Raw genomic sequence first — 13770 nt, 5'->3', positions numbered from 1 at the left:
TTAGGAAGCTCCAGAGCTTCTTGTGATCACCCCAGTCTATTCTCAGGTCTCCCTTCTCCCCTCTGCTGATGTGTATTTTTTTTTTTGTAGAATTGTTACGTGTGTGAAAATTGCCCTACTTTCCAAGGCCCTATAGGATTGCTGCCTTAGTTACTTGTTTATTTTTTTATACTGATCTCAGAATAGTTTGGCATTTCTTCTTCTGCTTGAAATCTCAGGATGCGTTTTTCTACCACCCCATTCTTTTATGTTCTTGTCCTCTCATCTCCACGCATTTAATTTTCCATTCAACTGAGAGAAAGCAAGTCAGTGCTTTCTATTGAGAGGTTGCCTGCTAAAATCTAAAGAATCCTATATAATTAAAGTTTCTTATAGAAAAATAAATATTACCAGCTAGTGTCTACTTATTGACTCGCAAACAGGTTGTGAACAGTAGGTCTCTACCCATCGTTCTGCCTTTATTCTACTGCCACTGACTCCACCCAACAAGAACAATTGTGCAGCTGTTCAAATACCATCCTTGTATAGACCACAAATGGCAGAGAAATTATGGCATTTGGTTATTCTAATACTGCGTAAACTATACTTCCATGAATTTATTAACATGTCTAGTTTTTATAGAGCCAGTTTGATATAGTAGTTAAGGGATCAGACTGCAAAATATGAGACCGTCACTCTGTCTAGTTCCACTTAGGCACAAAGCCAGTTGGGTGACCTTGGGCCTGTCACTTTCACTCAGCCCCAGGAAATAGGCAATGGCAAACCACTCCTGAAACCTTGCCAAGAAAACTGCAGGAATTGTTCAGGCAATTTCCAAGAACTGGACTTGATTAAGTTGAAGGGGAAAATTTTTTACAGTAGGTTTTGATGTTGCACTGCAGCTAAATAGTACATTCTTTACAGTATAAGGAGGGAATTCTGAGTCTTTCATTTCTGCACATGTCTTTCTGGCTCACATATCCTTATCAGGAAAGTGGTGGCACTGAGCTGTAAAATCATAAATAGTATCTTTCTCTACCACACTACACTTGACTTAACACAGTTCATTTAATGACCATTCAAAGCTAAAACAGCATTTTTTAAAAGTGACTTTTGATCATTTTTCACACTTACAACTGTTGCAGCATCCCCATGGTCACATGATCAAAATTCAATTGCTTGGCAACTAGTTCATATTTATGTCAGTTGCAGTATCCTGAGGTCACGTGATCACCTTTTGTAACCTTCTAACAAGCAAAGTCAATGGGGAAGCCAGAGTTATTTAACACCATGTTACTAACTTAGCAACTGCAATGGTTCACTTAACAAGAAAGAAAGGTCATAGAATGCAGCAAAACTCACTTAACAAATGTCTCATTTAGCAACATAAATTTTGGGGTCAATTGTTGTCGTAACTCAAGGACTACCTATACTATCTGCTTCATGCCTAAATATCCCCAAGCCCTGTCACCATTACACTACTCTCCTGCTTTGTCCTCATCACTTCTGATTTCCAATTATCATTAATGTGGCGGCAGCATCTCTCAGACTCAACAACAGAAAGATAGTCCATTGCACAGCTTGTGAGTCCATGCTTCGGGCTCCTCAGCCAAATTTTATACAATTCTGAAAACCAATCGACCCATCATACCTACCCAGATAGCAGCCTGTTCTCGAAGTAGAAAAAGTGAGCATTGTATAACTGAAATAAGTTGGACTGCACTGCTCTCAACTCAATTACTAGTTGTCTGGATCTAAGACCAGAGGTAGGCTTTCCCAGCCCTGAAAATAGGATGTTAAGGATGCTGGGGAATCTCTAAAGAAGGGGCAAAAGCATAAAAGCCAGTCAAGTCTGCTTAGAATGGATTGCATATATCAGGGGTGTCAAGTTCACGTCGTCACAGCGGCATCACGTGACATATTGGGACTTTTTCCTCTTTGCTAAACTGGGCATCAGCATGGCTAGCACGTGATGCATTTGGCCTACGGGCCTGGTATATATGGTCTAGTCCAGTATTTTTCAACTTCAGCAACTTTAAGACTTTCTTTCAAATTCCAGAATTCTCCAATCAGCATTAGTTTTGAGCTGTGGTGGCGCAGTGATTAGAATGCAGTATTGCAGGCTAATTCTGCTGACTGCCGACTGCCAGCAATTCAACAGTTTGATTCTTACCGGCTCAAGGTTGACTCAGCCTTCCATCCTTATGGGGTTGGTAAAATGAAACCTAGATTGTTGGGATCAATATGCTGACTCTGTAAGCAACTAAGAGAGTGCTGTAAAGCACTGTGAAGTGTTATATAAGTCTAAGTGATAATGCTATTTGTTTAGTTTTATTTCGGGGGGGGGGGTTGTTGCTGAGTCTCATTTTGCTGTAAAACCTTAGGAATTATGTGAGTGTCAGCTGCCACCTCATACTTGCTTGTGCTTTGATACCATTCAGTAACAATCTGCCATGAGCTATGGGGGGGAATGCTTGGGGGCAAGTGAAAGGAACTTCTTCTTGGGGAAAGTGGGAATAACTGCTGTATTCCCCCATCCACCCACCCCAACGCTGCTAGCTGTATCTCCACTGAAAGCTGTTTCAGGGTCGCCTGGCTGGAAGAAGAACACAGCTGCATACCAACCTATTCTTGAAGTGACCGTTCTGAAAACATCTTGCTTGAACCTGTTTCGTCATTGGGGGGCAGATTTTGGTGTGCGATTCTCAGTTCTGGCTATGCACTACTGCAATGCACATGTCTTGTAATAAAACTATCTTTCTCAACAAATGGAGCCAACTATCATTTCTATTGAGAGGTTTAACTTGCAGCAAGGTCTGACTATGTGCTAATCAGTGGTGGTATTCTACTGGTTCAGCCCGGTTCTCCTGAGCCGGTAGCATCGATGAGCAGCGGAGACCGAACCGGTTCTCTCCGAAACTCTGCTATTGGGCCCACCTGGGCTCCCATCCCATTATGTCCTGCTTTTTTTTTAATAAAGTTTTATTGAGTTTTAACAAAACAAATAAAACATCTTATTTGAGTACAGCATCATTCCGGGTTATCACATTTCCATACAGACACAATTTCATATGCATATTCATCTTATGTATTCAACTTCATATCTTATTACTCTTTTTCGAATTTCTCACTATTTCTCCCTTTACTTCTCTTAATTTTCTTTTATGGTTATCTCATTTTCTTCTTATTCAATTGTATTTCTTTTACCTAAATTTCTATATATTTTTATTCATTGTACTTATACTTTTGTCTGTCTTGTTTACAATTTCATATGTTCTCTTCCAACATTCTTAAGAAACAAAATTCCCCCTATGATTGCCAATCGAAGTGCAACACCTTTAAATCTTATTGTTATTATCATATGAAATCTCATTAAACATTGAATTTGTGCATTCTAAAATTATAACATTCAAATTTCTAATATCTATTTTATATCATGTAGATCTCATCATTCAGACTCTGCTTGGTACTTCCCCTCAAAAATGTAAAAAGAAAAATTCTAAAAACATAGCAAAAGCAATATATATATATAAACATAAGTAAACAAAATAATTATTCAAAATCATTCTAGTACTGGGATGAACCTTGTAAATCTTTCATGTTTCTTTTCAATATCTATCAATCTTTGAGAACAATTGAAATGTTTCCCTCCCTTCTTCATTATTACTTAACTGTTAATAAGCATACTGTTGGATAGTCATACAGTTTTATCTTATAAGTTATTTACTATTAATAAGCAAAAGAATTATTTAAATTCATTCTAATAACTGGTATAAATTTCCCTATAAATCTTTCACATTTCTTTTCAATATTTTATCAATCTTTAGAAACAATTGCAATGTTTCCCTCTCTTCTTTATTATTGCATTAATTATAAATAAACATACCATTACATAACAATACAGTTTTATCTCATACATTATTTACTTATTTCATTTCTAACTCATTACAGTATTCTACTGTCACAACACTATCTTTTTGTACCTTTGCAGAATCCTCACTTTTAACTTAATTTAGCCATTGCCTCTGTGTTTTCTAGCTGAGCAAATACCTTTAATCCTAGTAGGTTTCCCCTTTTGCTTTCTTTCCTGTTTTTGTCCTCCATAAGTTCTTTCCCTTTCTATCTTCTCCCCTTTTTCTCATCCCTTTTTTATACTCTTCTCTCTCTCATTTTCCATTCTGTAGTTTTCTTTTCTGTTTCTCCTTGCTGTTATACTTCTTTTTCAGACTATTTTTCTTTTTGGCTATTCCCTTTGATCTCAAACTTTTAACTCCTTTCCCCCTTTTCCCCCTTATTACCACACTTTGCATTATTTGATCACTGATAATGGCTTCTTCTTTGTCCCGCCCTTCTTCTTGCTCTTGAAGCTTTTTCTTTTGCTTTTCATAGTTCAGGATCTCCATTTCAAAAAAATCAAATACGAAGCCAAAGGATCTTCCTCCCCTTTCTGCATCTTCTTTCTGTTTTTTAAGACTCATCTTCAATTCCTCCAGGAGTGATGCCATTTTAAACACTTTTGAACAGCCACTCAATTGACTTTAAGTAAAAACAGAAAAAGAAAGAAAAAAACAATGCCAAAAACTTTTTTTTAAAATCACCAAGTGACCCCAGATTGTTCCTTCTTGTTTCTTTCCTTTCCTTTTCCTTTCCATGGGTTACTGTATCTTTTAATAAGATTTCAGTTACAAGTCTTTTCGAAGTTTCACTGTTAATCCTCTTTATTTTTCCAGGTGGCACTCCATTTTTCCATTATTCCAAGTCCCACCCTTTTGCCTCCACTCTTCTCCTTTTTAGAGCTTTAAAATGACCAAGAAAAAATCTTTATTCTCCTTTTGACACTTAGATTTCTGCGTAAGGTTGCCTATTAGTGTCAAAATAGATTAATATAAATTTCTTTCCATACCATTTGTAATTGTCAATATAAAGGTAAAAAGGGGGTTTTAACCTCCTTTTCCCTCTCCTTCGCCGCTTAAAGATCTTCTTTCAGAAGTATCCCTCTAGGTACTTTTAGATTCAGGGTACCTTGTTTAGATGTTCTCTGTTGTTTAGCCCCGTCTGTCCTGCTTTCCTCTTTGTCTTCCTCCTGCACAATCTTATCCAGTCGGGTTCTTCTTTGAGGTGGCCATTTCTGACCACTGCTGCAACCACCTTTGGGGAAGGGAGTTTAGACCAGCCAAGGAAGAGAGATGTGGATCCCCTCCACTCAGCTAGCAATCTCCCCGCTCTTCATCACCTCTACGGGGTGGCTTCAGCCCCGAATCCAAAGGATCGGGGCGCTCCAGCAGCGAGCACAGATCGAAACCGCACATGATCGCGGATTTTGGTCTGTCTCTGAAGAGACCCAAACCGGAAGTCCTATGTCCTGCTTTTGAAGCGTAGCTGTTTTGCGCGGCACAGCAGATTGCTAAGCGGCAGCTGCTGAAGCGACAGGGAGAATGCAGGATTGCAGAAGGTCAGTCAAAATACCTCTATGCCTGTGCAAAGTGTGCGTGACAGCTATAAAACGTGTATAGAAAATGTTTTATGAGTTGACATTTTATGAATCCTGATAGCGCATTTTGCAAGCGTGCACACAAAGTCTGTCCAGGCATGCAAACCACGCCCACCAAACCGATGGTAAAAATTTTTGAAATGCAACACTGGGGCTAACCAATATGTTTTTATCACATACATTGCTGTAATTTCATCTGCTGTACAGGTCGTCCTTGACTTGCAACTGTTTGTTTAGTGACCATTCAAAGTTTCTGAAAAAAGTGACTTATGGCCATTTTTCATACTTAGGACTATTGCAGCATCCTTATGGTCATGTGATCAAACTTCAGATGCTTGGCAGCTGCTTCATATTTATGACAGTTGCAGTGTCCCAGGATCATGTGATCACGATCCTTTTGTGATCGTCTGACAAGCAATGTCAATGGAAAAGCTAGATTCACTTAACAATCTTCTTACTAATTTACAACTGCAATGATTAAAAACTGTGGCAAGAAAGGTTGTAAAATGGGACAAAACCCACGTAACAACTGTCTCGCTTAGCAGCAGAAATGTTGGGCTGGGTTGTGATCCTAAGGCGAGAACTATCTATAATGTATCTTTGTTCTTTTTGAGGAATTACAAATATTGTTGGGGGAAGGTAAAAACAGGTCAGAACAGATGGGGTGGGGGAGTGATGATAAAAATAAAATTGCTTTGGAGATTTGAAGCAAACAATATCTGTTAGCCCTCAAAAAGAATATCACAAACAGTTTTTCTTGTCAAATCTTGGCTACAAAATTCAAAAGTAGTTGTGTTCCTTAAAGGCCAGGAAATGCATTATTCTTATGACTCTCACTGTATGAGTACAATGCAATATAAATATAACAAGGTCTTGAAAGTCCATTCGTAATGTATGATATCTTGGAAAACGTGTAAATCAAAAAGCATGTACTTCTGCAAAAGATGCAGTTTTATCAGCTGACTTGAGAATCCAGATATTGTGTTAAATTGCTGTTTCTTTTACCTCAACTGTTGATAATATTTGTGCTGTTTTTATTAAATGTTTTATTACGTATAGTGTTTAATATATTGTTATATATTCATTGTTTTTATGTACACTTTTAAAACTGTTGTTAGCTATTCAGTCATTAATTTGAGAGGGACCTGAGGACATTGAAATAACTGAATAGATGAACTGATGGATGGATGGATGGATAGATGAAGTTAAGTAAGTTTAGGAAGATAATTAAGATTTATGATTATTTTAATATACACACATACACTCACTAAAATGTTCATAACCTGATTTTCTGGTATTTACACAACCCTACTAGTCTGAGGGGGGAAAATGAGGATTTCCAGAATTAGCATGATGAAAGATTCCTGTTCCATTAGATTTCCAGAGGCATCCATAATGACCTGGGATTTCCTACAGAGAACAACATTATCTCTCTGCTTCTTTTCACAATCTCAGTTTCCAACACAGATGGATTTCCTGCTCCACATGAGTTCTCTTTCCTTTTGAATAATAGAAAAAGTAAATAATATCCAGCCATCATCTATACTTTTACTCACATGTTGGAGAAAGTGATATTGTTTACCAACTGCCTTTTGTTAGATTTTACTGTATTATAACTGAGAACTCAACTTACAAAAATCTTATTAACTGTGTTTACATAAAATGCTAATGTATGACTAATTGAACCATGGATTACAAAATTAACCCAGTTGATTTTACACAATAATCTGAGCCGCAAATAACCAGCCACATACTGAGCGGATCTAACCATGGTCCGAATGAAGGAATTAAGCCTGAGGGAGACATCTTGACTATCACAAAACAAATCTTTCTTTGCAAAATCTAGATCCTGGTCCAGTAAAGAGTACCCAGAAACACTGCTGATGAGTTGACTTTAGATCCATGCAGTATTAAGCTTCAATAACTGTGTATTACGCTTCAATAACTATTCAGTATCAAAATACTACACTATGAATATTATAGGTTATACCTGATACTGCATGGATCTAAAGCCAACTCATCAGCAGTGTTTCTGGGTACTCTTTACTGGACCGGATCTGGATTTTGCAAAGAAAGATTTTGTGCAAACAAATTACGTTTGCACAAAAGTATTCCATACTCTAGGAGGAGAAAGACAAGACCTGACGTAAATAAAAGCAGCCAATGAGACTCAACTAACTGGCGAGGAGCTTAATTCACTTCCTGTACAGATCTGAAGCCATGTATGGTAATGTTCTGAGTCAAACTATGCATAAAAATTGTATTAAAATAATTCATATATTCATTTAAATACTTTTCAGGCATGCAGTATGAGGACATGAAGTGAGGAGACCATAACAGAATCATATTATGATGAATGTGAGGAAGGTTGTTGTTATTATTTTTAATCCCTTATGCTTTCCCCAGCATAAAATCACTGCAACAGGCAAATATTCACAGGCATCAATAGAACTACGAATGATTAAATATTTCTAATACAGTTATTGCCACAGTAAGGCAAAAACTTTATTTTCCTTATCAATAGTTGCAAAAATCTGTATCTTAAGCTTTCTTTTTTAAAATCATCATGAGTGTAGTCATTATGGCATTCATTTGAATTACATTCATTGTAAATATTGTTTCAGTCATTTACTGTAACTCCTACCTTCCTGCCTTCTCCCACTTTCCTGATATGACTCATCTCTGCTTAACATGCAAATATGCTTCCAGCTTCTATCAACTAGCTCCGGTATAAACTAGGCAACAGGCCATTTGATATGGCAGACAAGAATCTCTCTTTTCCACTTTACTCCTCTAATGTATGCAATGCTCTTTTTATTCAATACAGAAGTTAGAACTGGACATGTTTTGAGATATAGAAATACATATTTTGAATACAAAAAGTACTCAAACAAAGCTTATATCTGCATGTATCTATTGGCACAATCACTCAGCTCTTGGTAAAAACCTTTAGGGCACACTTATTATACTTTGAGGATGATAAATAAGATATAATTGAAGCATAGAACAAAGATTTGCAAGTTAAGTAATTCTGCTAATAATTCCTCAGTTTCCAGTCTCAAAACACTAGATATAAACAAACCAATGGATGCAAAACTTGTGAATTCACTCCATTGAAATATTCCGTTCGGCCATTTATTTATTTCACTTTTAAAAACAGCCACTGAATCTGTTCATTTATCTGTTATCTGTTATTTCAGTCTTCCATTTTTTTCTTATCATTATGTAAGGTTTATTCTCTCTCTGGCTATACGTTGCTATAGAATAAGTAAATCTTTAACAAGGACTTGAGTAATGGAAGATAACAGAAATGAGAAAGCATTTAATATTATGAATAAATGGATTTCCAGGTCTTCATTCTCTTAATTCTTTACAAAGGAAGATACTTGGTGACATAGCATCAACTCAATAGTCTCTAGCTATTTCTTCTACTGATTTATAGCATTGACCAATCATTAATTGTGCTATAACACAATTAGAGTAATAAAGACTGCCATTATATTGCCACAACAATGAAGAGTGACAGTAGAAGCTGCTGCAAATCACTAGTGAAAACCAATCTGCATTCTAAAATGCCATAACGGACATCATCGCATGCCCAGGAAATAAGGTGACTCCATGATTGCTCAGAATTATTTTATGCAGTACTGAAAGAGATAGAAGTTTGGCTCTTCTGCATCTATAGTTATTTTCAAATGAGCTGTTTTGTATCATATTTTCACAAAATGGCTCAGCATTTAGTTGGACTGGATTCCCTTAATGCAATTTCCTTTTTGGAATAGAAACAGTACCGGGCAGTGTTTACAGCGAGGGTTCAGAAGTTTGTGAACATTTATTTCAGCCAATTTCTATGGTGCGTTGCTAAGATTGGCATAGCCTCCTAACAGTAAAAGAATGTGCTTAGATATACTGAGATAAGAACTCAACTTCATACTAAAGCGCTTCCATCTTAAGCAAAAATCCCTGTTTCGTTTTCATTCCCCTTTCTGCAATCTTTGGCAGTTAGGAAATGACAGGAATATATTACAGCAGGCTGCTATTTCTGGTCCCTGTTCCAGACAGTGCCTGCCAAGGTGATCCCAAACACAAATCTGGATATTACCATGGCTAAGGAATTAGTCACAATGTATGCTGTCACCATATTTCCACACACTATTAATGCTCCTTGCCTAATCCCTCAGCATATAAATTATTTTTGCAAGCCAAATAAACACAAAACATTTATTATCCAAAACTTTAAACTAACAAAAATAGAACATGTCACGTCCACAATATTTTTCCTGTTATGGCTATGCAAAAGCTCTGCAGGATGTAAACTGGCTTTGAAACGGAAAATCCTCCCCCCAACTCTCACACCTTCTTGTTCTCCCACAGTGACGGGATTAGATGTCTACCTAAGAACCAGGCCAGTTTCCTATGTATTGCTTTTGCAAGCTGAGAATGTGAACTAGGACAGTGTGGTAAATAGAAATCAAGCACCTACCCACAGCCATTCCCTCGCAGTCTGACATCATGCGAAAAGAAGTTTCTTTTAATTCTGCTTAGAGAAGCCGCAGGAGGATAAACAGAGAACTCGTTCCGTCATCGGGGAAAGCCGATCAGGAGTTAAGAAAACGTAAGCTCTCTCTCTCCCTCTCCTCCTTCTCTTTCTTCTTCCCAACAGTGTATTTACCCACCCGAAAAGTTTAGTGCAACATATTCTGGCTCTGCCTTCTCATTATGGGATGTAAAGATAAGAATGTGCTTTTGTGCCAAAAGAGCACGCTATTGGTGGATAAATTTGTTGACATCCCTCCCCTTCAAACAGCTTCCTCTGTAACTGGCACATTAAAGGCTAGAAAATGCCATGGAATATTTATGAAAAAGCTTTTCAGCTTATGCTGGGAATCCGAACTCAAATGCCCACTGAAATAATCATGAGGCAAAAAGCTTATAGGCAGGGCTTCTTTCCAAGGCATTCCTGGTTATGTAACAGGAACATGTCCCTGATTTTCAGGCACTGGAGAAACACGAAAGTAGCTCTGGATTTAAAACAATTTGACAATGTGTGTGGAAATGTCTGGGGCCAAGATACTTTTTTTGAGTATATATATTTTAAGAAAACAATTCTAATAGTTCCAGAAGACATGTTCTCTTCTAATTCTATATTTCTGGATTAAAACAAAGCATGATTTAATCCTGATTCATGCACCTCATATATATAGTAGTATGTATGTATGTATGTATGTATGTATGTATGTATGTATGTATATGTATATTATAGCTTAGAATATTACAAGCCATGGCTTTCTTAAAGCACTTAGATTCATTCAACATGGTGAACCCAAACTAAACCAATGACCCAACAGTGCCCATTTTTTGTTAGGTTAAGATCCAACCATGTCTTTGAGGGCATACCAAGGTTACACTTCGGAAGAAATCAAGGCCACATAAAAAGATTTTGAAAGGATAGGGGAAAATATTAAATTGATTTAATATTAATACTTCTACAATTTATTTGCATAAAGACTCCATCTCCTCACATCTCAACTGATTCCCAGGTTGAAAATAAAATATGTTCTCCCATGGTTGCAGACATACAATGTAGGCCTCATACACAAAACAAGACCAGCTCAAACTTCCTAGTGGGCAACAGAGTCTGGGGGAGGGGAGCTTTGGAGGCCACACTTGACTGCCAGGCAAGTTGACGGACTTCATTTTGTATAACTGTGGCTTACTCTGGTAAGTGAAACTGACCAGGTTATTGTATTCCACCCAAGTTTTCATGTAGGAAGTGTTTTCCTGGACACAAAAGTTCTTTCAATTTGTTTTTCTCTGAGAAAATGTGATCACTGTAACGAAGTATTTTTTTAGTATTTATAAATAAATTCATAGGATTCTTCTTATTGCATTATTGTCGCTAAGGCTCAGGCTAGCATGGGTGGGAAGATAAGTGCATGTAAAGACAGCACAGAAATAGACATGCTTAGGAGTAATTTATTTTAATTATATACCTAATTATGGACTAGACTCTAGTAATGAGAAGGCAAGGCAGGATAGCTGCAAAATATAGCTTTGTTTGCTGTTTTAACTTTTGATTGGGAGCCACCCAGCTGTTTATAGATGGGCAGCTATGTAAATGTTTTAAATAAATAAATAAAATGCCTTTTTACTGATAACAGTACAAACCCTTCATAAGTCATAGTTCAAAAAAAAACCCTTTACATATTTGGAAATACATATTTATATGGATTTTTAATACAAACTTTAAAAATCACCGTATAAAACTGAAAGTAGAAATGAATGACAGGAAGGAACCTGACCTTATGGAAAGGCTATATAGGCAATAACCAGCCCCTTGAACTGTACCCAGAAGTCAACTAGCAACTAATGCAGCTTGCAAAACAGCTGGGTTGTTTGTGCATACTATGACACACCCTTCACTGCTTGAGTCATTTGTATCTTCCAAATGGTCTTCAGGGGCAGCCCCCTATAGATTCAATTAAGGTAATTATAAGGGACCAAGTCATGAGTGATTGTCTAAAGTAGCCGTCACCAGCTGATGGTTGGTGGCTGGTGGTCCACAAGAGAATTTTGATGGTCTGCAGAAAAATTATTTGCATTTTTATATTGCACTAAATCAGGGGTCTTCAAACTACAGTCCCTGGGCCAGATACATGCAATGAACATTTGTGTTGCTGCAGAGAGTCTCCCCCTTCAGGGTCTTTTGGTGCGGGTTGGAGGGGAGCAGAAATTCCCATTTGGGGTCTGCTTCAGCCTCCTTTTGGCCGAAGGCTGGAGGAAAGTTCCACTGGTGGCGAAGAGCCGGAGGGCCTTGTTCCAGTGGGACTGCATCATGGCCTGGCTGACCATCTCAGCCCACTGAGCCTCCAGGTGCTGGCACGTGGCCTTGCACTTCCGCAGGTCTTCCCTCTGCTTGGAAAATCTATGCTCTTAGTCCTCAGCAGCTAAGTCTCCTTCTCGGTCAGATCCAATTTGAACTGAGCCAGCTGTTTTGCAACTCTTTCTCGTGGTAGCTGCTTAGCTCCAACAACCGCTTCTTGTTGGGACTCTAAGGACCCCAGGCAGGAAGGCAAGGAGTGGTTGGGAGGAGAGGGGCAAATAGAGGCCAGCATGACGCCCCTCGTTGTGAGTGACATTGAATTGGCCATGCTCACCCAGTCATATGACCACTTAGCCACGCACACCCAGTCGGTCATTAGGCAGATAATATTAGTGGGGTTTTAAATTATGAATTTAGTGGTCCCTGAAGTTCAAAAGGTTGGTGACCCCTGGTCTAATGGACCTCCCACCTGGAATATTCACATTCCAGACAGTACTATTAACAGCAGTATATTTTGTGATTGAACTGACGCCCAAATATGAACACACATTGGTGCCTAGAATAAAAATTAATCAAGTAACATGGGTCTTCAGACCAACAAAATTACAGGAGCATTTAAGCACAACTGGCATATCTGGTGAAGCTGTGCAAAGGCCCTCTTGGCCCCAGCTGTCACCTGCTCTTTGAGAGGAGCTGCGCGGGGCCCCAACTATACTTTATTTTACATGTGGAACCTTATTAAAGACAATCTTGCCTAAATCATTAGGATCTTGAAATATTATATAAAAACAAATATAAAACACTTTGTATACATTGCCAATATTGATCTGTAGGACAACCGTACAAGGTAAAACAGTATTACTATGCTCCATGTTGGTAGATTTAAGACTGTGGACATGCAGGCAGGTGTTCCAACTTCCAGCATTATTTTCATTGGTTTTGGCTTGCTCTTTTTCTTTCTTTCTCTTTCTTTCTCTCTTTCTCTTTCTCTCTCACACACATCCTAAATTGCCTTCTGAAAAAAAGGAAACCACCTAAATCTAAATCTAAAAAGGAAAGCAGAGGTAGGAAGGAGGATCTGACTGATATATAATGAGAGAGGGAGGTCTAAGGTAAAAAACATTTTGATAACCTGTGCTTTCCAACTAGTGATGAGTCCAATAGTGTGAAAGAAGTACTTTCTGGTAGAGGTAACATTTAAACGGGATTTCCAATTGCATAGTTCAGCCTTGTAACTAGATATGACTGGGGTTCTAATTTATATTAATTAATTTGCTATATGCAAATGAATGAACATTGCAAAATTTAAAATACTACTGCTGTTGAAATAGGATGGAGAAAAGTGAAATGCAGTGTAAATAAACAATAATACTGTCTTGTTTAGAGAAGCAATACATGTTCCATCCACTCAACCTGTAAAAGGTTACATAGAATTGTACAAATGAATTATGCTAATATAAGATAGATACATGATTTC

At 37.8% G+C, this 13770-nt stretch overlaps 1 protein-coding gene across 2 annotated transcripts in view; it reads right to left on the bottom strand.

The window, feature by feature from the left end:
* The window catches only part of EML1 (EMAP like 1), a 154157-nt gene extending 143897 nt beyond the window's left edge, over positions 1-10260 (bottom strand). The window contains exon 1 of one of the 2 annotated variants that reach the window (XM_087922171.1): positions 9954-10260. In XM_087922171.1, the coding sequence (XP_087778297.1) occupies positions 9954-9984 (31 nt within the window). In that variant the 5' untranslated portion in view covers positions 9985-10260. The remainder of the gene's footprint in view (positions 1-9953) is intronic. The other variant, XM_087922170.1, reaches the window with a different exon arrangement.
* Between the last annotated feature and the right edge of the window lie 3510 nt (positions 10261-13770).

The sequence above is a fragment of the Pseudonaja textilis genome, chromosome 1 (genome assembly GCF_049901715.1).
Source record: "Pseudonaja textilis isolate UNSWEBS1 chromosome 1, rPseTex1.2, whole genome shotgun sequence".
NCBI classification, from domain to species: domain Eukaryota; kingdom Metazoa; phylum Chordata; class Lepidosauria; order Squamata; family Elapidae; genus Pseudonaja; species Pseudonaja textilis.
The sequence above is the reverse complement of the archived record's forward strand: the minus strand, read 5'-3'. Positions and strand labels throughout refer to the sequence as shown.